The sequence below is a fragment of the Hippoglossus stenolepis genome, chromosome 19 (assembly GCF_022539355.2).
Source record: "Hippoglossus stenolepis isolate QCI-W04-F060 chromosome 19, HSTE1.2, whole genome shotgun sequence".
Taxonomy (NCBI): domain Eukaryota; kingdom Metazoa; phylum Chordata; class Actinopteri; order Pleuronectiformes; family Pleuronectidae; genus Hippoglossus; species Hippoglossus stenolepis.
Window position 1 is genome coordinate 3,449,125 of NC_061501.1, and position 26,922 is coordinate 3,476,046.

General features: G+C 42.5%; 2 protein-coding genes across 2 annotated transcripts in view; both read right to left on the bottom strand.

The window, feature by feature from the left end:
• kcnh2b (potassium voltage-gated channel, subfamily H (eag-related), member 2b) overlaps positions 1–3,300 on the bottom strand; it is a 200,317-nt gene extending 197,017 nt beyond the window's left edge. The window contains exon 1 of the mRNA XM_035143130.2: positions 3,011–3,300. Coding sequence (XP_034999021.1) covers positions 3,011–3,086 — 76 coding nt within the window. The 5' untranslated portion in view covers positions 3,087–3,300. The remainder of the gene's footprint in view (positions 1–3,010) is intronic.
• Positions 3,301–6,725: 3,425 nt separating this feature from the next.
• The window catches only part of sspo (SCO-spondin), a 72,513-nt gene continuing 52,316 nt past the window's right edge, over positions 6,726–26,922 (bottom strand). The window contains exons 109-117 of the mRNA XM_047337925.1: positions 26,403–26,557; positions 23,827–23,873; positions 22,903–23,067; positions 22,022–22,236; positions 20,675–20,770; positions 14,616–14,676; positions 13,872–14,002; positions 10,991–11,141; positions 6,726–7,983 (exon numbers count right to left, since the gene is read on the bottom strand). Coding sequence (XP_047193881.1) covers positions 7,961–7,983; positions 10,991–11,141; positions 13,872–14,002; positions 14,616–14,676; positions 20,675–20,770; positions 22,022–22,236; positions 22,903–23,067; positions 23,827–23,873; positions 26,403–26,557 — 1,044 coding nt within the window. The 3' untranslated portion in view covers positions 6,726–7,960. The remainder of the gene's footprint in view (positions 7,984–10,990; positions 11,142–13,871; positions 14,003–14,615; positions 14,677–20,674; positions 20,771–22,021; positions 22,237–22,902; positions 23,068–23,826; positions 23,874–26,402; positions 26,558–26,922) is intronic.

Consider the following 26,922-nt stretch of genomic DNA (forward strand, 5'->3'; position numbering starts at 1 on the left):
TATATTGATTGTCCTTTGAGGCTCGCAGCACCACCATGCTGCCCTAATGTGTGTCCATTAGCTGGAAATAAAATCCAATCAAATAATTATCAAATTCTGTGATTTATTTCCACTAGAGTGCAATCTTTTTGTACGTTTGTTTTGTGTTGCAGTTCTTTTTTAAGGCAAAGCGCTCAACTTAAATTAAGTGAAACGGGGAGAAAAACAACAGGTCTCCCATGAACTGGATTAAAAGACTGTTTCATAATGGAGGCCCTGAGCTGCTTAATCACTGTCACTGTCTCAAGTACAACAGGATCTCACACAATATGCCAGGTGGAAACAGTCACCATGTGACGTGTGCTGACAGCAGATGTCCACAGTTTGCTCAGCCTCCTCCGAGGCTGAGTCTCCATAGCTTGTGAATATAGAGCAGTATTTAGAATCCTTTACCACACTCATTCTACCATGAATGTTGCTTTTCTTTGTTATACATGAGGCATCACATGATCCATATACCACACTCTGAAACAAACTGCTGATTGTTGTTCACAAGAAGTTCACGCACTCTCAATTACACACACCAGGCCTTCATAAACACGATGCATGCAGCTATAGATGACTTGGGAGGAGTGACCTCATGTGGTGTCACAGTAGGAATGGGAAGACTGAAATTTTGACTTATTTTCAAATCTTGTAATGAAGCCCAAATATGTAGCAGACATGATAGTCCAACATAGGGTAAGGGCCCAGGGTAAAGTTTAAACATGGAGAAGCAGCTTTTAGTCACTATGCACAGCGCTGGAAGCAACTGCCTGATCATCCAAGGAATACCCCATCTATTGCAGACTGGATCTATTTATAATTATTTAAAAGGTCAAACCATAACTGTAATTTATTCCATTTTTATTTTATTTTACCTATTTTCATCTACTTTATTTGCATTCTTTTTCCTTCTCTTTACCTATTTCCTTATACTCTTTTTATTCCAATTTATTTACCTTGAAAGTTGTTGAAACTGCGCTTTCTGGTTTTAAATTGATTTCTTTTAATTTTGTCTCCGTGTTGTCTTTTAATGCCCCTGTGCAGCATCTTGAATCTGCCTCTGAGTCTGAAACGTGCTTTACAAATAAAACCTCCTTGCCTTGAAATGGGGCCTTCAAGTTATTAAGAAAACATGATGCCCAGTATTGACGAGTCCTTTCTCTGTGCTTCATTTAAAACGTCGATAAGGAGATAAACCTATTCTCTCATTTAGAATTTTGTTATGCTTCAACAGCTCCAGAGTTAATAAAGATGTCGAAACTAAAATGTCCACCACTTCATTACCCACAGCTATTAGACACAATACTGTCTCTATAAGCGTGCTTGATTAGTCCGAACCAAAAGCCTGAAACTAATCAATAGGAGGTGATTCCTATGTGTCACCGGGATATTGTTTGGAAGCAGCCGTGTGAGGGTATGTGTCTCTCTGCTGGAGGTTATGTTCCTCCGCAACACTTGAGTGCTCCTCTCGTGAAAAAACAATCATCCGCCACACAAAGAATCTTCCTGAAACCGATGCAAATCTGCTGCGAAAGAAAAACATGAAAGATATGAACACGGTGGAATGAGCTGGCGGCGATCCAGTGAGCGGCAGGATACGCTCACCTTTGCAGAGCTACCCATGTTTATCAGGATGGAAAAGTGAGTAAGGCAGGATTAATGTCAATTACCCAACTCTGACATCTGTTTTTCAACTCAACTGCGCTCGTGTGCCGTGGCTTTTTTTCAGCTCCTCTGTGTCAGGAAACGCACTGTTTTCACACTAAATCCCCCCCTTTTACACAATCTTGTTTGAAGCTCTGCCTCCCTGACTCTCGTGGTGTTACAAACGCAGCAGATATCACTTGCTATTCCACAGCAGCCTCTTGAACCGCTCGATCCAAGAGCATATGGTGAATGGAGGAAGGAGAGGAGTGTGGTCATCCAGCTTTTTAGAAAGAGGCACCCCTCAGGAGTTTAGATGTTTGGGAACAAATTGAGAGACTTTGTAACTTAATCTCACATCTCCATCTTTCCTTGTCAGCTCCTGATGAGAGTAATTGACATGTGGATCCCCCTGAAAGCTGCATTTAATTCCTCTTGCATCAGCTTGACTGTCAAAACCTGAAACAACAAAAAATGTTAATCATGCACATCCTCAACCTCAACCATCCTCCGACCCGGCTGTGCATTGTTTTGCAGGGGAAAGTGCTGTTGTGGGCTGCTGAGGCATGTTTGAAGTCTGCTGATCACACGTATGGCGAGGGGATAATAACCAAAAAATGATTTGCATCAAAGATATAACACCACCGGGGACGGGTGAAGCCTGGTGCATTCTGAAATATAGACAGCCTCGGATTTCACGCCCCTGGGCTGGATATGAAAAATGCAGCAGCTCAGATATATTGTTTGTTTTTGTAGCTTGTAACTTTCTGGAGATTAACTGATAGGATATGGTTGTTTGTCCTTTGAAGGGAAAGATAACAAACTATATAAATGTGTTATGGCTGTAAAAGCATGTGTATGATGGGATATTGAGGTGTAAAATGGATTCTGGATGAATATCTACAGCCAAATAAAATAGAGTGCATGGCCCCCGAAGGCACTTAAGGGTCATTTGTCTTCTCTGAGAGGAAATTCAAAACCTCTCAACATGTCATATGAGGACTCTTGAGGACAACCATCACTTGTTAACGCACACAAACTCAAAGATATATGTGGCGGGTGAAGAGGAAACTGCTCCAAAGTCAGCTGAAGTCTCACAAGTTATTATGAGGTGATGTTTGAAATGAAAAACATGTTTCCTGATGTTTCCCCCTTCACTGTGCCACAGCCATTAACCGAGCAGCAGCAGCAAACATCATAAATGAGGTTAATTCATTAGGGAGCCACTTCCAAACCGCACCTGAGTCACCGAATCAATTAACCTATGAACCTTAATGGGAGAGAAACAACTGGCTGTGTGGTCAAATTAATGATGCGATTGGAAGAAAATGACTGATCTTACTCTGACTGTCGAATTTCCTGATGATGGTGTCCAGGAAGGTGTTCTGCGGGGCGACATGGCCCCTCCGGACCGGCATCTTCGCAGCGGTGGCCCCTGGACTCGGAGAGACTTCTTTTTTTTTTTCACGATGCTGCCTCCCTCACTGCGCTCTCTGCTCGGAGCCCTGGCCGGTTTCAGTGGCAGTAATCCAAATTCAAAGTTCACCCCCTCCAAGAAGTTCAGACTCGGAGAGACGCAGGCTTCTGGCTGGGTCTCCAAAAGAAAGTGAGGATTGACGCGAGTTGGGGAGAAGAGGAAGCGCGCTGTACGCAAGGAGCCGTATCCCAGCCTCCAGTGTCCAGGTGGAGAGGAGGTATCTTCTTTCTATCCCCAGATGAAGGGCTATCGGGGGGGGTATATGTCTTCTCTGGTCTCACACTCGCTGGAGCTCAGCACACGCCTCATCCTTCACTACCGTCCGCTCCTGCGAGGCGGACCGGGCGAGCGTCGCTGGAGCCATAGTTTGGGCGCTGGAGCTGCGCGTTATTTATCCGCTTCTCATCCCACCTCCTCCCTCTGCGTCCGGAGCGGAGTGTGTGCAACTGTGGAGGAAGAAGAAGAAGAAGAAGAGTGAAGATGTTAAAAAGGAAAGAGCAGAGCGCAGACGTGCAGCCTGGTTCGTCCTGGCTCGGTGTTGTATTGAAGGTGTTCTCCGCGTCTCCTCTTCCCTCCCTCGCTGTGCGCTCTGCCGGATGACTTCAGCTCCACCGGCGTCTAGCTGCGCCTCTTTTAACCCTTTGCGCATCAGGAGCGGGAACTGCTCACATGCACTTTTTTTTATTATTATTATGGATGAAGAAGTAGATGGGCTATCGAATTCTCCTCATCCCTTTAAAAGAGGAGTTGGAGGGGTCCCTCAAAGGGGCCTCGATGAAACTATAGTCCCAGAATTATTACCAATTATGTATTGGATTAAATTGATCTTTAGTACAATCGGTTTAAATGGGATTACAATGGCACCAGGTTAAATCCAGTTACAGGTTCCCTCTCGTGGTGCAGTGGGAATCAATCAACCAATCGATCGATCAATCAACCAATCAATCACAGTATAGCCCATATTCAAATCACAACTGGTGTATCATCATCTGCCCTCAACCTTCAACAAGAATGAGGAAGAACTATACGAATACAACAATATTTTATTGTCTACCTTTTTTAGAGGCAGACATTTGTCTTAGCCTCCATGTGCGAAATGCTATAAAAGGTACATGGCCATTTTAACAGGGAAAACCACCTCAGAGAGTTTCAAGTGGGGATCCCTCTCCCGGGACGCACAGAGGTGCCATGGCGCATCAACCAAAACAACAATATCCAGGTGTCTAACGCAAGTGGAGAGGTGTTTCAGTGTTTTAAGCATCAAACAGAAAGAACATGTCTGACAGAGAAGAAGGGAGCGCCGGTGCTACATGTGGTGTGAAAGAGGAGCGTGCTTTGTGTTATCACCATCACCCACCTGCTGGAAAGAGTTGTGGCCAAACGGCTGCTGACCTGAGCCTGGCAGGTGTGAGGCTACACACGCCCACACACGCGCACACACACACACACACACACACACACACACACACACACACACACACACACACACAGACACACGCCCTCCTCTATTGTACTCCACTCTGTACAAAACAAACCCTCCCGCCCCACAAAAGCACATTTACCTGCCCCGAGGAGAAGCGGGTGTGTCTCTCTCTCTCTATGAACAACCCATCTGTGTCAGCATCTGTCCAATCACATCTCAATAAACCAGTGGAAAAGGCGCTGGAGATGCTGCTTTGTTGTGTGTCGGGGGTTGGATGGGGATTCTCCACTCACTGGCTGCTGCCGCTACGTCACAGCGCCGGGGTTCCCCCCCCTCCGTCATGCTGGGGATGGTGCTTTCACGTGCTGTGGGAAACTGTGGCGTGGGTTGAGACGATCGAGCAGCAGACCTACATTTGTAGTTAGGTTAATGTATTACATTTGCAAACGGGGATTTATATATATATATTTTGTCTTGAATATTGATTTTGATCAATTTTTTTTCTTAATGCTGCTGACTGCTGGGATTAGAATAATTTCAATTCTATTCAATTTTATTTGAACAAAATCACAACATACACTATCTCAGGCCACTTTACATAGTAAGGCCAAGACCTTAAATAGTTTACATTAACTGGAAGAAACCTCTGATCAGAGAGAGGTGGGTTAAAACGAGGGGAGAGAAGAGAGAGGGGGGGGGAGGCCAGGTACAGTTGTGTAGGCTAATCGGCTCTGTCAGATTAGTTATAATGATGAGTGATATTTACGAATGTAAGGATGTTAATAAAGATAGCAGCACCAGTTCAAACTAATAACAACAGATGCGACAGGGTCAGATTTTATTTATGTAGCAAAGACCCTGGAATTATTGAAAGTATTTAAAGATTAAACTCCTGTATATTAGGATACATGCACGTCCATGCTCCCCTTTTCAAATTGGAACAAAAGTGGATAAGTAAGCCAGCATCGATATTATGAGTGGTCCATTTATGGAACTGTCATAAATGAATAATTATATGTTAGCAGTAAATAAGGTAATGTGCACGTTTCTTTTCATTCAGGGAATCAAGTCACTATATCTGCCTGGTTTTGTTTTAAGTATTTGTTTCTAAAAAGTTGTGTTGCTTTGTGCGTTTCAGCAGCATTTCAGCAATTTGATGATAAAAGTTTTTTGAGATGTGTGAAGTGTCCCAGATGCAGTTTTTGGTTTTCCTCACACGGCCTTGACCCTGCACGTCCAACAACCTCACACTCTCTGTACAGTGAACAAGATTCTCCTATCAATCCCAGGGATGGAAGAGGCCTCGGCTGTTGGCAAGTTTTGTTGTTTTCACTTCTGTCAGATCCAGACCTGAAGCAACACCGCTGCTCCGTGGCTGCATTCATCAAAGTGACCCGCACAGCGGCGTGGTTACATTCATTTTTCTCCCCAGCGATGAGTGTTTTAATGATTGGTGAGGTGTGTGATGAATTGCAGCCTTGCAGTTGGACCAGGCCCGAGGTACTATCCATCAGAATGTGACATTTTGGTATGAATTAAAAATGCATCAGTTCCAGCTCTTATTACAATCCAGTGGTATTTACTACAGCAGCTGAAAGACATGAAGGAGCTCGCTGGTCAGCCTTCGCCTCTCAACTCCCTTATTTAGTCAGGAAAAGAGAGAGGGAGGAGGAGGAGGAGGAGGAGGAGGAGGAGGAGGAGGAGAAGGGGTAGAGGAAGGAGGATAAGAAAGAGGAAGACAATTTGTCATGGTTGAGACAGATGCCAGCCTGTCACACACTTTCAGTGTTTACTAGAACACATACACACTCCACACACACAGAGAAAGAGAGAAGGGCAATGTTAATGCTTAAGACGTTTTTTATGCTCCTTACTCCACACAGTAATGAGTAAATGTCTGAATAAGGGAATTGAAAAAGCTCAAGGCGACACATCCATTAAAAGCTACAGCGTCTTATAATGCATAAACATTTCAGCGGCAAATGGAACTCCTGTCATCAGAAATGTCACTCTCCCTTTTCTGCTCCCTGCGGTTACTAAGCAAAACGCAAGAGCAGTGACGGCAGCATGTTGTTCTGAGCGTGTGTGTGTGTGTGTGTGTGTGTGTGTGTGTGTGTGTGTGTGTGTGTGCTGGAAAAAACGAGGATTCAAGTTCAATAAAGAGCATTAAAAAGACCAAGCATATTTAATGTATAGACTTTCATTTGCAGTCAATTAAGGGCTTGAAGGACCTCATGAAATACTGTACTTTATAAAGACATGACATACTTATGGGCTTTCAAGAAAACACACTGTACCAAAGTAAAACAATTCTTATGACTTTTTGCAGATTATTTTGGGAATGGAAATAAAGAAGGGACTCTTGTGTTTGGACACAAGTAACAACTGGATGATTCAAACTTCCTAAATCATACAAAAGTAAATAAGCCCAAAATGTATCTTGATTAGATTATTAAAATATTTCACTTGAATGTCAAGGGTTCCAGATCTTAACTTTGGAGCCAAAGCGTAGATGTTTATAAAAACATTACTTGAACACAGCCGTTGGATTGTACCAGGGGAAATAAAATTCACAGTTTGAGAAGTTGATCTTTTATGAATAAAACTGGAATCATGAAGTACTTTTGTTTAACAAAACAGTTATGTCGGGGGTCTTATGAAAGACACATGACTTGGTTAAACATATATAAATATAAACACAATGGTATACATTATAATGGGTTGAAGACCAGGCAAGTTGGTGACCTTGTTTTGTCTATTTTAATTGAAGTTGTTGTGTGTTACAGGAGAAGGAAAGTTCTGCTGGTGACTGGACAGTGTTCAAAGATGAACTATGGAAAAATGAATTCACATACTGTTTTAAAAAAAGACATTTAGAGAAAGATAGCAAGACTTATTCTCCATGTGTAGAAAATGTTTACTGACCACTCCATAGGAAATGTACTACAAACTGTAAAATATATAACATCTTATTTCTGTAAACTCAAACATAAAGCAGACTGCAGGGGCATATACATATTCTTTAAACATACACATCAAACACATGTAAAAGCATAAAAGGTGTAACTTGGATTGTATCATCTATAAATACACAGTAGAAAATGACTGTACAGGCTGAAGAATAAACAGTTTGAGAACAGGAGTAGTATCAAGTCATATGATGACTAAGGACTACAGAATAATGTGTGCATCAACAGGTACTTGTTCAGGACATCCATCCATATATATCCATCCCAGAGTCCTCCATGTATCAGCCAGCTGGCTTCCAGGGTGGTGCTCTCACTTGGCTTGGAGATCATACGTGCATACACACACATTCACACAAACACACACACACACGCAAACAAAGACACACACACACACACACACACACACACACTCAGCGGACTCCCTCAGCGTCTGGACAGGTCGCCTCCTGTGAAGAAGAGAAACAGTGAGATGGACGGTGTCATAACTTCACTGTTGTTTTCTGTAATACCTTAACATGCATCAAAAGAAAACTGCTTCCACTGCCGAATAAAAGAAAGATCAAGTGACTCAAACGTTCTGAAAACTGTCTCAACAGACAGACTTCATTTATTTCCTATTTATTATATATATATATATCTAAGTTTCCCTGTTTGAACTGTATTAAAGAGATACTGCACACTGTGAACCAAATTGTAATTGTTCATTTAATGAAATACATTATTTGATAGTGTTAATATCACGTTTATTACAAAATGTATTAAAATGTACATTTATGGGTTGAAAATGGTCATGATGTCACCTTGTGTTTTACACTGTCTTGGACATTGGAAGGCCGATGCTTAAGTAGAGTTAAGGACGTCACTACATCATGACATTTATATATATTTGAAAAGGTTAACACACTCTATTAAATGGTGGGCGAACCCTCACCACCAGCTAATTAAAAAAAATGTTCAAATCTGAAAAAACCCTGAGCAAAACCTAAACTGTCACATCCACTACTATTCAGAGACTTCCCCCAATGTCTCCTGCCCCAAGCGGCTGTCTCCGCCAGCAGTTCAAACGCCTCTGGATTACCATGCTCCCCAGACACGGTTTAGCCCCGGCTGACTTGGCACCAGCCACCTGTGCCGAAGGTTCAAGTGGTCCGGGACTGTCGGGTAACTCTGGAGGGGAGAAACCCTCTACTTCATATGACATTCCTGTCATGTGTGTGTCCAAACATGTGTGTGTGTGTGTGTGTCTGCTGCTTTGTCCTCGAGTCCTAGACAACCTAGATAACTTCACTTTAGCAAGCTAATTGATATGTCGTATGGGTGTGTGTGCGTGTGTGTTTGCGGTAAGTAGGCGTGTCTTTGCCCTGCCCCCCAGCAGTGCATTTGTTCACAGCAACCATATGGCTAATTACTTAAAATTCATTTTAATACGTGCATCTATACAACAACATTCCAGCAGCAGATGAGAAACGTATCCATGTACGTCCTCTCCAGGCTTGTGTCCGTGTCTGTGAGTGAGGCGGAGCGAGAAGCATCAGTTGAGAGATGAGAAAACTTATAGTAGTGGCAGTTAATATGTGGAAGTGTGTGTGAGAGCGCAGCCGCATGCCAGTCCAGATTGATCGCTGGAACAATCTAATCCGTCAGACGTGATGTCCGCGGAAGTGTAGCACTGGAAGGGGAATATGAGCTGGAGAGGGGGTGGGCCCTGTGTCGTATGTGTCTACATCCAATTAACTAACGCAATCAGCCATGTTGAAGAATGGATTAGTACATAATTGCTTCAGAGGTGGGAACCTCCATTGAATTATTCATAGTGGGCAAAGGCAAATGTATCTTTAGAGTGTGTCAATATGTGGTAATGTATGACTTTGTATGTATGTGTGTGACAGTCTGGCACTAATGGAAAGTGACTGAACATGTATATTTGAAGACAATAACATCAAATTTAAAATGCTTTCAAATGAATTGTGACAAGAAGAGATGATGGAGGCTTACTGCATTGTACAGGACTATGTGGTACACATTATAAGGGGTTGAAGACAAGTCACGTTGATGATTTGTCTATTTTTAATTGAAGTTGCTGTTGAGACAATCTTGACACAAACCAGGCAGTGCACCATTTAAATCACAACATTATAGTAAAAACACTGGTGAATCAAATTGTGCATCTAAAGTGAGCATCAGTGTTTTAAATCTCCCAAAGAATTAATACAATCTATGGCAGTAAGGGGGCTGCACGCGCACAAAGGTCACGCTCACGTACTCACGCTTTCTCAAACAGATTCCGAGCGAGAGGTACACAGACTAAAGAGTGAAAGACAAGTTCTCGTGTGAAAGAATTGCATATTATGCCATAACCGCAGCTGAACCGATGAGGTCAGGCAGTCTGCGTGGGCGGTAAAAACGTTATGGGCCGTAGCGCAAGCAAGTGGTGGATAAACACTGCGAGCAAGAATGCGTCAGTCTAGATAACTAATGGGAAACACTGGATCAGTGCATCAGTCAGTGTTACCTCTTTGCTTTTCAGGACTTCGTGAAATACAGATGAGTGGGGTTGAAGCAACCTGAGTGAAACGCTCTTTAGGTGTTCTTATCTTTTTTTAATTTGGTAGAAAGCAGATCGATTTGTTGCATTACCTGTAAGTGTGCCGGCGGTTTTCTAGCAGTTTTAGAGATAACTGCTTTGAGAAATATTTGCATGAATAGAGCTGAACCACTGCCACACTGATGACTTTGAGTCATCTGTTTTTGGCACCAGCTCCTCATCCTTCACGCTGCTTGCTCACGTTGAAATGTTTTCTTCAGGCATGAAGGGGAGAGATGATGATGGAGGCCAATGCAGCCATCTATTAGTTGTTTGCGTTTGTGAATAGAAGAATAGAATGCCTTTTATTGCCATTGCACAGCTGTCCAACGAATTGTACGTGTCTCCCTGAGTGTTGCATACAATATACACTGAGAATAATTAAGGGAACATTTAATCAATTTTATCGGCTTTGGTGCAAATGAAAGTGACAACAGGTGCAATGAAGTGGCAAAAGCAAGACAACCCCCGAAAAGGAAATGGTTTTACATGTGCTGGCCACAGACAGTTGCTCTCTCCTCATCCTTCCTGACTGATTCTTCTCTAGTGTCCTTGTTACTACTGGTAGCATGAAGCGGTACCTGCAGCCCAATCAGGTTGCACAGGTGGTCCAGCTCCTCCAGGATGGTACATCCATACGTGCAGTAACAAAAAGGTTTGCTGTGTCTCCCAGCACAGTCTCAAGAACATAAAGGGGAGATACCTTTATGTACACACATTCATTGGTATTTACCTGCCTGTCTGCTGGGACCCTGTATGTAAACATGAGCCACGTGCCAATGTTTTTACATATATTTAAATGCTCGGCTCACTATCTGACATGACAGATGTACAAGCAAATCCATCCGGCCTCGTTCATGACTCCCCACCTTGACAGCTGGTGCACTCGCAGCTGTGTATGACAGGCAGGACGACCGGCTCGCTCTCGCCGTTCTCACACCGCAGGCTGAGGAAACGGACGGGGGTGTCTGGATCCAGACGGTAGCTGCAGCACTCACACACCGACTGGAGGTACGGCTCCTGGGTGGATAGAGGGAGGAGAAGAGGGGATGGAATTACTGGAGAAGATGAGAGCAGCAAGGGGAGTAGAGGAGGTGGAAAGGGAAGCGGAGGGATAAGGTGGAGGAAAGCAATTAGGAGATTGGGAGATGATGAGGAGAGGGAGGAATTAGAGCAGGAAGAGGTTATGAGACAGAAGAGGAAGACAAGTCGAGACGATATGAGTAAAATGAGGAGAAGCTCAATACAAGGCGGGTGTCATATGTCTTCACTCACATTACTTACAGTAAAACAACAAATACGGACAGAAGTTATCATCCTCTGTTTTTATTTTCTACAGTGGATTTGTCATGTTGATATAAGGTTGTGTAATGGTTGTGAAACCAAAACAATAACCTGATGCTAAAATAATCTAAAATGACTAAAACGCAATACAAACACAAATTTGGGAAAGAATTGGATGATGATTTAACATGTTTTTGTAACTCTTGGTATCCAAAAACCCAGTCTCGATGCTTTGCGTGATAGAGGGAGGCTTGGAGATGGAAACTGAGCTCATGTGTTCAATTAGTGCAGGAAAAGACCCGAGGAGGAGGGAGAGTGCAGAAAGTGTAATGCATGATGACAAAGAATGATAGATAATAGGAGGAGAGGGAGGTGAGAGGAAGAAGAGAGTCTGACATCAAACACCTTCAACTTCTATGAGAAATAGCAGTTATTAGTGCTTCACACACTTTGAAGTCGGCAGTGCGAGTGTGTGTTTGTGTGTTTGTGTGTGTGTGTGTGTGCGCATGAGCTGGTGGTGAAAAGAGCCTGTGGTTCCTCTGAGTGCGTTCCCGGCTCTCTCCAGTCCTGCGGATCAATGAAAAGGGAACTTCTCCGTGCTGCCTAGTCACCGGTTACCATCCCTGGTTGCCACAGTAACAGGAGGTAATGACACATTTAGCTGAGCTGATGTTTATTTTTACTAATCTCCCGGCGTGATTGACTCTATTTTTACAGTGGAGATGTATGGATGCCAAAGAGGAACAAAGTCGCCATGGTGATGAGGTGATGAGCTCGCCGTCTCGCGAGGATGGAAAAGGCAACGAGCGAAGGTAGGAAAAGAACAAGGGAGGGGGGGAAAAAAGAACCTGAATCGTTCACAGGCTCCACACGTGACCCCTTCACAACACTCCTATCCAAAACATCTATATTTAGATCTGCGGTGACTCAACTACTGAATGCTGTATTGTTGTTTACCTGTTTCCATGTCGTCCATGTGAACATGGCGACAGGTTACCTTCTGTCAACTGTGATTACAGCTGTGAACCGAAGGGAAAATGATCTAAATAATCATTTCACCATGTTCACAGCCTCTTACCTGTTATCCTGCGAGTGTGTCGACGGTCTGTGTTTATCTTGAGAGGTGTGAGATCACAGCACGTGTGCCCATGCTGCACGGGGACGAGGGTTTGACTTGATTTTATTTTGCGAAAACACATTCAACACTAATGTCGGGTCACGTTTCAGGAGGAAAACAGATGGGAAGTATGGCTGCACAGTTACAGCTAAAGCAACACACCTGAATATTATTTTTGGAACGCTTGTTAATAATAGTTATGGGCAATTTGAGTTTTTCATGGCACTTTGAATCTAAGTCTACTAATTGCACAAACGTCTGTCTGTTTGTGGAAAGCATATCTCATGAACCGTTCATCTTATTGGCTTCACATTTAGCACTTGTGTTCTTAATGGCCCGAGAAAGTGCAATTTAGTAATTGTAATTCAGTGCAATTCGGCCATGGGATAAGTTTAATATTAATAAAAATGGAATAAACAAGTGACCACACTCTGTAGCCGTCATGGGGGCGGGGCTGAACAGCTACTCTGTAGGCCGATTTGAACATGTCTTCTTCTACATCCACACATAACCGACAGCACCAGTCGCCAACTGGCGGGCCGCGGGCCAAAACAGTCCCGTCAGCAATAATAGCTGAACAACCAACTCATTTTGATAATTTGGGCATTTAAATTTCACCATTTCTGATACTCATGGGTGTGGCGGGTGCTGATCTCCATCATGGTAACAATATTGATTGAATCAATTCCTCTTTGGAAATGTGTATTCAAAGTAAAACCACAACATTTGTTTTGTTGCTGCTGTGCTTTATGTTGAGTTAAATTAGAGCTATTATTTTGAAAAGTTGGTGTCTGAACATTGTGTCTATTTTTTAACAAATTGAGAAGACAGCAAGGTCTTTCATTTTATGAAGATCAGTGACAATGATCTTCACTCTGCACCATAGACTGTTTATAAAAACCTAGTCACACAAACAATAAATAAGTGACAAGGAATAATTCTGAAGTAGCTCCAGAGCATAACACAGGCAAAGCAAACCGCCCATTCCAAACAGGCAGGTTTACAATGGGCACTGCACTAGTGTTGGAAATGTAAATCTACTTTTTAAATGAATATTGCAGGAATTCCTAACCGTAGGAAGCGCAACATACGGTTAAACACAATTAACTGTACTGCCCTGAAGTGTAGTTTGACAACAATTAACAAGCCACTGCTTTTTTTCAACCAATTCATTTTTGTCCACTTTGCTGCCTGTATTGATCGCCATTGTTTTGACGTGGATGTCAATACTGGTCATTGTCGCCACAAGATGTTGGAAGAGTAATATCCTCTCTCTTTCTCCGTGTGTGTGTGTGTGTGTGTGTGTGTGTGTGTGTGTGTGTGTGTGTGTGTGTGTCTACTTTCCCTACCTCCAGGATGACATCAGTCCTGGACAGACAGCGTCCCCTGCAGAAGCTGACCTCCACGTTGTCAAGCCGACAGCCCCCCTTGGTGATGTTCCTGACCTGCATGTAGCGGCGACACTCCGGCAGGGCCTCGCCTGAAGGAACCACAGAAACACAGAGGAGGAGGAGGAGGAGGAGGAGGAGGAGGGGAGACAGGGGTTAACATGAGATTGAAGGACGAAGCAGAGGGAGAATAAAGAGGGCAGGGAAAAGGTGAATAATGAAAGAAAAACGATTTTTCTTTCCATTTGCATGAAAAAGTACAAAGGAGCCAGAGTCCTTCCAGAGAGCACAGCGACATTGTCGTGCCCCCGTGCAGCATGTGACATTTCCTCCACTGGGAGACAGATTAAAGCCCCAATGTAGGTTAAGTAATGTCATCTCTCACTAATTGGCCACTGTGGCAATTGGTTTTTGCTCAGCTATAAAATGAACTACGGAACATTCAAATCCAATAAAGTGGAACAGCAGCCACAGAATGAAAATGTAGCTTTTGACTGTTTCTAATTACATATTTGTTATCAAAAGTCATTTGTCTGATACACAAGGATGCTGTCAGGTTGATTAATTCATTTGTTGAAGCTAATGGCTTCATTTATAGAGCATTTCTTCATGAATTTCTCCTTAAATATATATTTAATTTCTGAACACTGTCTGAATGTGTGGTTTTGTTGCCGTGTTTTTCTACCTTCTGCATGTTGCACTAACCTGGAAACTGTTTTCTACAGACCGGACAGCAGCTGCCTGGTTCCTCCACCTTGACCTCCCCCTGAGAGAGAGAGAGAGATGATTTGTCTTTTTAATATATTTTAGAAAATGAAAACAGACAAGTAATTCAACAAGTGATGGAAAAAAAGAATATGCTGCACACTAACAATACATTTATTAAACCGCACACATCAAGGTGACTAACACGCACGCACGCACGCACGCACGCACGCACGCACACACACACACACACACACACACACACACAGTCCACCCTCAGGGACTGCAACTGCAGGTGGTTTCTTGTACCATTTTGCAGGATTTGTAAATATGCCTTATTCTTGTATTTTCTTATATTTTTCTAATATATAATTTCTATATTTTAACACTGTTGTATATACATATCTTGACAGGAGAGAGAAGCCTCCTGCAGTTCATTGTACCCAAGTATGACAATTAATTGATATTATTAATACAAATTATACAATTAATATTAAGATCTCAAAATCTTTGCATCTTGAAAAGTGACGTAAGAACACACTGTGGACATAGTGGGTGAGGAAAGGAATTAAATCCTATCCAGGTTAGCCAGAGCCACAATAAGATACCTAATGCACCTGTTACAAAATAAAAATATACAGAACAAGTAATCATTTAAAACATTATTAAAGCAGAGAGAGAGACATGAGAACAAACTTTACAAAGACACAGGAGAAATTGTCAATATCTTAGCAGAGTGTGGAAATTATGTGAAGGAAGCAGAAGGGGAGTTAAGATTATAAATATTACCATTTACCCCATTCAAAACTCTGAATTTGAATCTGTGTTGGAAGTGTTAAAACCATTGAATGTGGGAATGCTTTCTCATTGTGGGAACTGTGAGGTCTCGACCTTACTAAATTGCCTTGAGATAATGTATGTTGTTATTTGGCGCCACACAAATATGGCTGTATCTTTACGAGGGGGATATGGATCTCAAACACCAAATGCACCCCCCAAAAAAAGGTTCTGTTATTATGGTGGGTTTGGTCACAGTCTCCAGAATCATCTGGAGACATTTAAACACTGCTGTATCTGGAGACTTGGAGAAGTGTTTTATACTGCATCTTTTGAGTCCATAAAAGCTCCCACGAACCCGTGGGAGCTTTTATGGACCTTTACAGTATAAGGACTGAGGGTGAGTTGTGTAATTATTCTATTTCAGATTATTAAATTTGTCTGTTTTCTATGCACTTTTGGATTTTATCAGACTATAACATGGAAAATTCGATGACTTAAAAAAAATTAAAAGCACTATATACCTTTCCCCTGAACCCAATACAACGCCACCTGTTATCACATGACCTTACCCTATACTTAAAGGGCCCATATTTTACACCTTTCTGGGATTTATTTTGAGGTATTGGTACCCCTAAGATGATATATCAGTGGTTTAAAGCCGAAAAAACTGCTGCAATGTGTATTTCCATGTCCTCTCTTCTGCCCCTCTCTGGAGCTGCAGACTGACCAGGCTGCTTTCACGAGCCTCTTGAGCCCCTCCTCTGATAAACACAGGTGAAAGTCACGTTATGTTTGTATACCGCTATAGAAGACCAGCCACATATTCACAGTCGGTTACAACAGGATGTTTCTGAACGGTAAGTTACACCGTCCTCATGTTTGTTCAAGTTTTAGCAGGACAGTCGGCCAATGTAGTATCGTCCCGAGTTAGAGTACGGAGTTTCACAACAGAGTTTCAATACGGAGTAACGAGTAACGTCTACGTTACTCCGTACTGAGCACAGAGACACGGCACGTCAGAAGAAATAAAGCTAACCGCTGGTCTCAAACAGTAACGTTCTTAGGAGGAATGTGCACGGACACATTCTCTTCCTTGCATCCCTCCACGCTGCAGTGTTTCTTCAGTGTTGTATGTTGTGGTTAGCCTGTGGTAGCTAACAAGCTGCTAGCTCAGCAACATGTCTGCTTGGTGTCGCGTTCGGTGTGGAGGGGTGGTGGTGGTGGAGGTGACGGGGAGCGGGGGTGGTGGGTTCGGAGGCTGGACTGGTACCGGCTGGGTGGGCCTGAGAGATGATTGCGATCCCGAATGACATCATACGGACAGGAAGTACCAAACGAGACGTTTCAATAACATATTTCTTAGGATGGACTGAGTGAAAAAGTCCACGGAGTGACTGTTTTCATACTTTGAGGGTCCCTACTGACCCCTTCAAGTAATTACGGATAGTAAAAGGCCAAAACATTTATTTTACACAATGTGGGACCTTTAAGTCATGTTATGATAACCGAGCCTAATCTACTAACAAAAAAACTAAAAACCTAGTACAACAACCTGAAATGAAGATATGTTTGTAGGTCAACAATTGCAGAATATGCAGTTTCGACTATATCACCAACATTTTTAATATCAGATGATTATCTCAGTCTACATAACTGAGAGCGAAAGTGATGGAAGTACAGAGAAAGAGTGAAGCAGCGGAAGAAGAAAGATCCAGAGAGAAGTAAGTAGTCCTGTGGTGTCCCTGTCTGAGAATAGCTGCGGTTAGGATGCAGAGTCACACACACACACACACACACACACAATCTGACAGCAGTCTTCAGAGCACTTACCAACACCAACCTCAGCTCACCCCTCAAACTTCCCCCAACTATACAATCCCTCTAACACACACACACACATTTGTACTTCTATCTTAGTGAGGACACTCATTGGCATAATGCATTCCCTAGCCCCTTATGCTAACCCTTACCATCCAAACTAAATAACTAACCCTAACCCTTAAGCTTACCTAAACCTAATTCTAACCCAAACCCTAAAATAAAGTCTTAACCCCCACAACCCCAACAGTCAATTAAAGGGGGGTCACAGTGAAGTGAACACCGGCCAAAATGTCCTCACTCCATTGGTTGTAGGCTCCTCACAAAGATAGCTGTAGAAGAGCACACACACACACACATACACAAACACACACACTCACAGCTCCTAACTCTTAACCCTGAGGACTTCTCAGGTCCACTCTGCTCTGCCGCTGGCCTTCCCTCAGGGACGGAGCAGCCCACTCACTTAAAGGGTGGGAGGTCACAAAGAGGACCATTTTGAGTCTTTTGAGTTAAAAGCTTACGTGTGTATGTGTGTGTGTGTGTGTGTGTGTGTGTGTGTGTGTGTGTGTGTGTGTGTGTGTGTGTGTGTGTGTGTGTGTGTGTGTGTGTGTGTGTGTGTTTGTTTGTTTGATGTGGCATGAGGTGGAAGTGGTGTGAAATGTGGATACTGGTTATTTCATGAAAAGGACACTTGGCATTTTAAGTAAAAGGTTAGTGAGATTTGTGTCATCTGCAGGCTGTGGCCACATGGAAATCAGAAGTGTTCATGTGGATTCGGGGAAACATCCTGATCAGTTTTTATCACCAGAGATGAGGATAAAAAAAACGCGGCTCACAGCGGAGAAGTGAAGACGGAGGTTTAAATGTTTTAATCAGCAATGCCATTAAATGTAAGCTGAGTCATAAATACCAAGAAGGCACTGACACAAACCAATCCTCAGCCCCAGCACAGTGCATTAAATTACTTTTTCATTCTGGCCGGGGTAAAGTGCTGCTTTTACGAAGGCATAACTTAGTGCAGCTGGGGGATTTGAGAAGGGGAACACAAAATAGTTGAGCGAGTCAATGATGCGAAGGCATAAAAAGCTGTGCACACCTCAGGTGGAACACTTACTGTACTTTGCGGAGCTCACAGTGCAATTAACCTCTCCCTTCAGTTCTGGATGTCAGCAGAATTTATTTTTACCTCGGCATTTATACAGCGCCGTTGTGCTAAAGATATCAACTCAGCGCGTGTGTGGAGAATGAAACAGTGGACTTTTCTGTTACTTTCTCCTTTTCCTTCACCACAGAGAGAAAGCTGTTTTTCATAAATTAAGTCTGTTCTGGACCTTCGCCAAGGAGCTTATGTTTTCAGCCCTAACCGTTTTTTGGTGTGTATGTGTGTAAGTAAGATTACAAAAAAAGGATGTCGTATGGGTCAGGGAAGAACCCATCAAAGTTCGGTGCAGATCTGAATAAGAGGGCAGGTTTGTTTTCACTTAGTCTAACACTGTATTTTTGACATTTTCACCGTTTTCCCAGGGAATAATGTATGGCCCAAAATGAAATGCAGCTTGATTGAAATATTAAGCCCTGCGACAGGTATGTGCTCTACTGAGTCCCATTATATTTAGCAAATATCTTTTTTGTAAGGTTAGTTCATGCGCAGAATGTTTTCCATGAGGCTATTTTTGTTTTTTGTTTACCCAGGTTTTGAGATGAGAGAATGAATGAGAGAAGAAAAAACAAAATCTGAAATTTGTTCTTGTTGTCCTTGAGAGAGGTAGATTTTCAAGTGCCTGACAGATCTTGTTTAATTGAGTGAAATATCTCAACAGCCATGATATTGGATTGCAATGAAACTATGTATGAACTCATTCATGTCTTTGGTCATCCCCTTCCCTATGTAGAGCAATTATAATGTTTTTTATTTACTTTTTTTTGTTCAATACTCAAAAGTTAAGCCAAGCCTTTCAAAAAATTGTTTTCTTACTTTGCTTTACTGGTATCGAGCCATGGAGTTCAGTTTAGTTTTATCTTCCCAAGGTTCGACATATTTATCTGTGAGGTTTTTTTGTTTCTACCTGACACACCACAGTGTTTATAGCTTTCATTACTACAGAAACAACGTCTGGACAGTTTGTTCTGTGGACTACGCAGAGAAACAGGGACACTGTTTCAGGAAGGAGTCGTTGCTGTTGATTTTCCTAGATTTTTTCTAAGCTGCGAACATCTCACATGAATTTATGGTTATTTTGATAAGATAAGATGTATTTGCATGGCTGGAGCCTATGAGAGCAGCTAAATGTGGTGTAGACTTGCAGCCATGGAACAAGCAGAGAGTGAGGGAGAAGCAAAAGGATGTTTGGGAGACAAATAAACAACGTAAAGGCCATAAAATGTTTTTTTTAACAGTCATAAGCAGATCCTGCTCTAAATCAGTCTGAAGCAGGACTGGAAAAGATCCATCTGTGTCATGCACTACAAAAATAAACTCAAATTTCATTCGAGTTTATTTTTGTCCTCATCTTCCTCTAGTTGTACAAAGTGCATCCATAATTGGCTGCTCTGCTCAGCGTCTCCTCTGAGATCACCAGGTGTTAACAACCCATACATGTATGACCAAGCAGTGTCCTTGTGACAAAGGCAAAGTCTGTTTTCTCTCTCACCAGCAAGCACATAGTAATGCCTGACATTACCATTACACAAAATATTACATGTTCAATATTTAAAAACTTCACAGCATTCCATACTTGATATATGATGTTATTAAAAGTGCCTCAAAACTTCAGTGGCTCCTAAAATTGTGCTGCGGCTGACGCCATAAAATTTTGCAGAACACGCTTCACATTTGTCAAGGGGTGGATATACTGCATCCAAATGAAACTCAGCAATGTCAGGAGTGAGTTTCGCGGGAGGGAGAAGGGCACGGTAACGGAGAGAGTGGAGGCTGGTGGGAGGATCGGACAGTCAGGTATTGATCTACTTCAGCCAGAGACTTGCAGAGAACATCCCACACATTCTTGAGGGAGCAGAGCATTTTCTTCCCTTGCTCGGAGTAATTGAGATGTTTGTGACCGCCAGAGATGCTGTATGAAGTGTCCCACCCCGGGGAGGCAGCGGGGGTTGAATAGACAGATGTCTGGGACTAGATCCTCAATATTAGACTCTTTCTGTCTGTTTGACTGTGATAACAATTTAAGTTGCTGGATAAAGAGATCCAGTGTTTTATTTATAAGTTCCTCCTACAGTAAATGACTACATCTGCCAGACAGGGCACAGATGTGGTGCATTACATTTCCTTTATCCAGGAAAGTACCTACTGTATATTTTCCAGGTATTTCACCACCCTGGTGTCTTTGAATGTAGGGAGCAATTACATCTCATTCAGATGAACACATACATAGAGAATAAGCACTCAGACAGAATCCAATCAGACAAATGTCGATTTGATGTGGAGAGTTAGCGTGTCTCACCTCATCACAGTGGAGTGGAGGACACCTCAGCTGGCACTGCTTCTTCCCATTCACACATCGACAGGACGTGCAGCCCTCCTCCCACTCCGATCCTGCCTGGCTCACACACACACACACACACGGACACGACACACACACACACACGGACACACACACACACACACACGGACACGACACACACACACACACACACATATTTATATTCACCTCCCAGACTCTTGAAATGCAGGTACTATAATTATTCCTCAACAGTCCATCACTCTTTCCTTCAGGCACATTCACATTACCGTCTGTGTCAGAGCAGGTTTGATGAAGTAAAACTGGTCTTAGCTCAGGATCTATCTTTTCAGTGAATCCACTAAAGCTCTGGCTGCACCGTTGTGCATAATTTAGGTTATGGGGGCACATTACCATGCAGTGATTACAACAACACACAATACAGAGTGCATCGTATATTTTGCACGTTATAGCTGTGGGAATGGGCGACAGGGCTTTTGCCCGTGCTAAAGGGCCCACATTGGAGAGCCTTTGTCGCTCACACTGAACCATTTGGCATAACAGTCATGAGGTGGCTGATTAGAAAACCATAGAGGGTCTTTATGTAGACATTAGTCATCACCAGCTGACGGATAAAGAGAGAGAAACAGAGAGGTTGGGCGTGAAGAATGACGTATAGAGAGGCAGGGGTTGACAAAGGGGAGAGAGAAAGAAGAAAGGATAAATGGAATAACGAGGGTGAACAGAAATCCTGTGAGGAAAGCAGAAGAGGGAAGGTGAGTAATAAAGCCAAGGTATGAGAGGGGAAAGAGAGAAACGAGCCAAATGAAAGAGCCAGAGAAAGTCCTGGAGAAGGAAGATCAAGAGGAGTGATCTGACCTCTTGTCACTGTATGATTAATTCTCATAATCCTATAATATCCCCACCTTCATAAATAATTCCTGGCAGGCTTGCCCAGAGTGCTGGCTTTCTACGATACTGGCTACATAATTGATGAAGCTGAGGGCTGCAGACGCATTGTGGTGTAATGTGGCCCACAGGGCATGTCACTCATCTTCTAATAGGGCCATTCATTATGAGTAAATAACACAATGGGAGTGAATGGTATCGAATAAAAACAGTGCATTAATGGTCAGGTTCAGACACACGCCACAATGAGGCAGGCGGGGTGGGAACAAGCTGCCAACATAGCAGGGCAGCAGATGCCTGGATACTTGGGTGTAAGCCAGTGTGTGTGTGTGTGTGTGTGTGTGTGTGTGTGTGTGTGTGTGTGTGTGTGTGTGTGTGTGTGTGTGTGTGTGTGTGTGTGTGTGTGTGTGTGTGTGAGTGTGAGTGTGTGTGTGTGTGTGCCTCTCGCAGGATGCCCCGGTCATGGCAGGGGCAGAGGGCCGGGATGACACACATACCCTCAGTGTTTCGGTAAAGTCCCTCCTGACACACGCAGCCCTCAGCGGAGTGACTGCAGTTGACAGGAGAGGAGGAGTAAATGTCCTGGCAGCCCCTCTCACACAGCAGGACCTCCTCTGTCACGCGCCTCCTCCTCCACTGCTCCCCGTCAGGGCAAGCTGCAGAGGGCGAGGAGGGCGAGGAGAGGGAGAGCGACAGGAGTGAGATGAGTTAAAAAAATAATAATAATAAAGTGCCAGGGACGAGAGGAGAAAATAGAAAGAGGAGGCAAGAGGAGAGGATGGGGAGGGGGAAATTGGAAAAAAGGACAGAATTTAAAGATGAATTGTTGGGAGTAAAGGAGTAGTGGGAATCAAAAGAGGGTGTGGACAGAAAATTAGCGCATAAGAATCTAAAGTACTAATCATCGTGACACTTTAAATGAATCTTAAGTTGAAGTTAATTCCTATTTCTGTGCACATTTAAAAAAAAAAGAAAAGAAACTTTATAGCAATAATAATTGCAAGTTAAACAAACTAGGGTGGATGAGACGCTGAAACAGTGATTTCAACCAACTCATGAAGTCAACGCTGGCTTGACTGGTAACAAAATCCACTTTCGCCATTTAGAGATGAGAATCCTGACTTTGCCTTCCTAGTTTTGAAATCAACATCCCTTTTTTTAAAGGAGACATATGATGCTCACACACAGGTTCACAATTTTAATTTGGGTTATTACTTGCAAATGTTTACAATTCGTACAAATTGTAAATTGTAGTTGTTATTATTACATTATCATTCATGATGATCAAAATAACATGTCTCATCTCCCCTCTTATCACTCACCACAGTCAGGGGCCATGCAGATCCTGGTGCGATGGTCAGGGCCCTCACATGGGGCCCCTCCGTATTGACTAGGCTGCAGGACGGTTCTGTTGGAGCTCTGCTGGCCTGAACCACAGCTGGATGAGCACGGACTCCACTGGGACCAGCTGGACCACACACAGTCCACTGGAGGAGGAGCAGAGGACATGAACCAGCACATTCAGATCAGTTTCACTTTTACTGTTATTCACTTGCAGCAGTGCAGCAGCAGCTTATGAAATTAAAACCTCATAAAATAAAATTACAAAAACAATGCATTCACTTATATCAAGCTGTTGTTTAACTAGAGCCTCCTGTGGAAGTGATCCTGAAAGACACAATGCAGCAAATACCCTCAAAGTAAAGGTGAAGGGTTCATTGAAACCTGGATGGGTTGACAGATGTAGAAGCAGCAAATGTGATATGATGGTTTATATCTGCTGTGTTTTTAAGACCATAAATGTCGGCACTTTTCTCTACAACAGCCACAAAGTGCCATACATAATCCTACACTAGGTTCAAAGTGGCTCCAAGTGCAAAGCAGGTGTCTTTGCTAGATTCTGAGACACAGTTAAATTAAAGCTAAAAGCAAAAAGCAAATCCACTTGTCAGTGCACTGCTATCTTCAGACCTTTGAAGCAGTTAGGATCATTCAACTCTTTCCTCTCCTGCTGCTTCAAGATGTTACCACATGTTTATGTTTTGTAGGTTGTCATTGATTTGACTGCTGCTGAATTATTTTAGTCCACTGCTGCAGCAGCTGTTACCGACCATAGATCAGGTTCACATGTCTGTCATTGTCCGGACAGTTCAACCAAAGATTATTGTAGCTGCTTCTTTCATCGCTTAAAAGGAGCGAGGCCCAGTAAAGTGAGCGACATGCAGCTGGGGCAGAGCATCACTCACCATCACAGCTCTCTGAGGTGCAGTTGAACGCTCCACCTTCGCACACACTGGGGAAAGTTGGTAAAAAAAAAAAAAAGAGTTGAGTGAGAGAAGTAGGATGATGACAAAAAAGTGAGCTTGTTATGTTACTGAACACTGAGACACAGAAGCCATCATCTAGTGAGACTGTCAGAGTATCAAACCACTGAGGAAGATGAAATGACTTACGAGATGTCTGCTGCATCGCAGACTATCTATTACAGATATCATGGTACCTAACTGGATTGTTGTTGACTGCACACTACGACATTCAACTCTGCTGGTGACGCACAACACTTTAAAACATTAACTCAAAAGGTGATTCCAGTATCATTTTTAATTTCAAAATATCAATGTCTCATTACGTTGTGATATCTTTGAGCGTTCATCATAAATAAATCAGACCTACATCAACAAGGTTGATCTCCATGATGTTGACTGTGTAGGTCAAACATAATGCTCTAATGTACGACGGCATATTAGGGCCATTCAAAAGGTAAAAGAATCGGAGATTTGGAAAATAAAGTTGTAATATAATAATAAAAAAGTCATCAAGGCTTTGTTAAGTTTTAGAGGGGGGTATTAGAATATCAGCCTGTCGCCTGCATTCATATGAATAATGCGGAGCATCTTGTTAAGTTATACTTCAGTTAAAGTTTCACATATATTTCTCTTAATTTAATTACTTTTTTCATTCGTTTTCGACTTTCTACTGTGAATATTATTACTTTCTTCCCATTTCTAACTTTTTTCTCTTAATATTGCAACTTTCATATTAAATGACGCCCTTATTCTAGTAATATTATGACTTTATACTTGTAATATTACAACTTTACTCTCATATATATATTTTCTTGTTATGACTTTCTTCTCAACTCTGACTTTCCCCTCATAATGACTTTTTTCTCATTGAATTCCAAATTTACTCTTGTAATATTACGACTTTTATCTTGTTAAACAACTTCATCCTCATAATATCAAGACTTTTTTCTCAATTCTGACTTTATTCTCATATTATTATTTCTTTAATATGACCCTAATACACTGTTGTTCTGTCACTGATGCCTTAACAATGATAAATGATGATAATACATTGTCTATTGAGATCAAATTTGTGCTTGTGGGATTTTTTGGAGAATTAGAGTCTCTGCATGTTAATAGAATTATTAACATTATTGTGAGTAATCTGTGTGTATTATCAATGAGGCGTGTGGAATCTTTCATTGCTAAAATTAAGCTAAATGGGTTAAAAGATTATACATTAAAAAAGCTAGAAGGATAAAGTAAATAATGAAGTGAAATAGTCCCATACTGAAATAAAATGACATGAAAACAGACCCGGAGCAAAGATTGATTCAAATATATAGACACAAAAATGCCACATTGCTCAAAATGTTTTGTTTTTAAGCTGTTGTATGTGGTACAGGTCTAAGTGATCAATGCAGGAGAGAATACTCTCCCTGAAAGCCAGAATATGCATTACAATACATAACTTAAAAAAAAGATTCATTCTGCACATTACTGTCTGCTTCATGTGCACAGTCAATCTACTTTCAATAATGGAATCTGGCACTTGGGAGGTCAGTCAGACTGATGAAGAAGCACAGCCACTGTTCAAACGGGGGGATGAATGAATACGCACATTAATAAGCAGGAAAGGACAAACATCAGAGGAAATAAAAAACCTGAGGCACAGCTGAGATAAAAAAAGTCTCTGAACTACCCCAATATAAAACGTCTCAGAAGTTTACTGACCGCAAACCATCCATAACTCCCCATCGCTCAAATATAAAGTTTTATTTTGCACTCATGTAGTCATCCTGCCAGTAGATATTTATGAAGCAGGGTTTAATTTCAGTTTCTTTCCCCACCTCAACGTTTGCTTTCATATATCCTATAGATCCTACGTATAGAACCTTTAGTAAATCCAGTAGAGCACATGGTCAGCCATGCTTACCGAACACCCTCCTGCTCTCTGTGCTCTCCCCTCTTAAATGCATGAAGGATTAGAGGAATAATCCTGGAATCAATTACCGTGCTTCAATTCAGAGGCTGCACAAAACATACATAAAACATTTCATCACACAACAGGCTCCTCGGAAAGGAACCAAGAAAATGCAGCGTTGTGAAATCTGAATCCTCAGGGCGATACAATGTGCCATACGCCTCAGTATTATACAATCTACAATGTAGCCTTCAGTTAATTAGTATTTCCTCAAATCATAAAGTAGAGATAAAGAATGTGGATATGTCATATTTACAGACTGTTTGCACTCTGGCATACTTTGATCAATTCAACTTAAAGGAAACATGGTCATACACTTGACAAATCGATGAAAGCCACTGAAATGTGAAGCACTGTCTGTCTGTGTGAGGCGAGACTCATATTTAGAGGAGGTAAAGGTTCAGCCTGACTTCTAAGGACCCTCACTCACGGACAAACTCCATGATCCTGCCTCTGAGTTGTGACAGTCACAGCTAGATCCAGATCCTATAAGTGAAGGACAGTGTGGGTGCTCACACCACTTTTGGTGATAAAACTGTGTGTGGTGTCTTACCACGTATTGCAGAGGTGCTGAATGGCTGTTCCAGGCGGCAGCAGAGCGTCTGAGATCTCCGCCGTGCTGACATTCAAGCTTTGGTAACCAGATGGTAGGGAGAGCGCTGAACAGGGACAGTCAGCGTGGGAAACACATGAGCCTCTGTGCAACACCTATGAGGGACACAGTAACACTGTTCAGAATCGGAGCTGCCACCCAACCACACACATACAAACAGATTCTTGCACTAACTTAGTGAGGACATTCCGTCACATCTTACCTTAACCCTCCCAACTACATCCCTAAAACTAACATAGCCAAAACGTTCCTTACTCTAATCTCAACCATCACAACTAGTTGCCTAACCCCAACCTAAACCGAATTCTAACCCTAACCTTAAAAGCTGTGTAAACCAAAATCCTTCATTTGTCTCTTGACATGCTGTATATGTGATTATTGACATGAAGTGCGGCCCTCATCACCAAGAGCTAGAGCACTGTAGCATCAGTAGTCCTCTCTGTTCTCTCTCTCAGTAGCT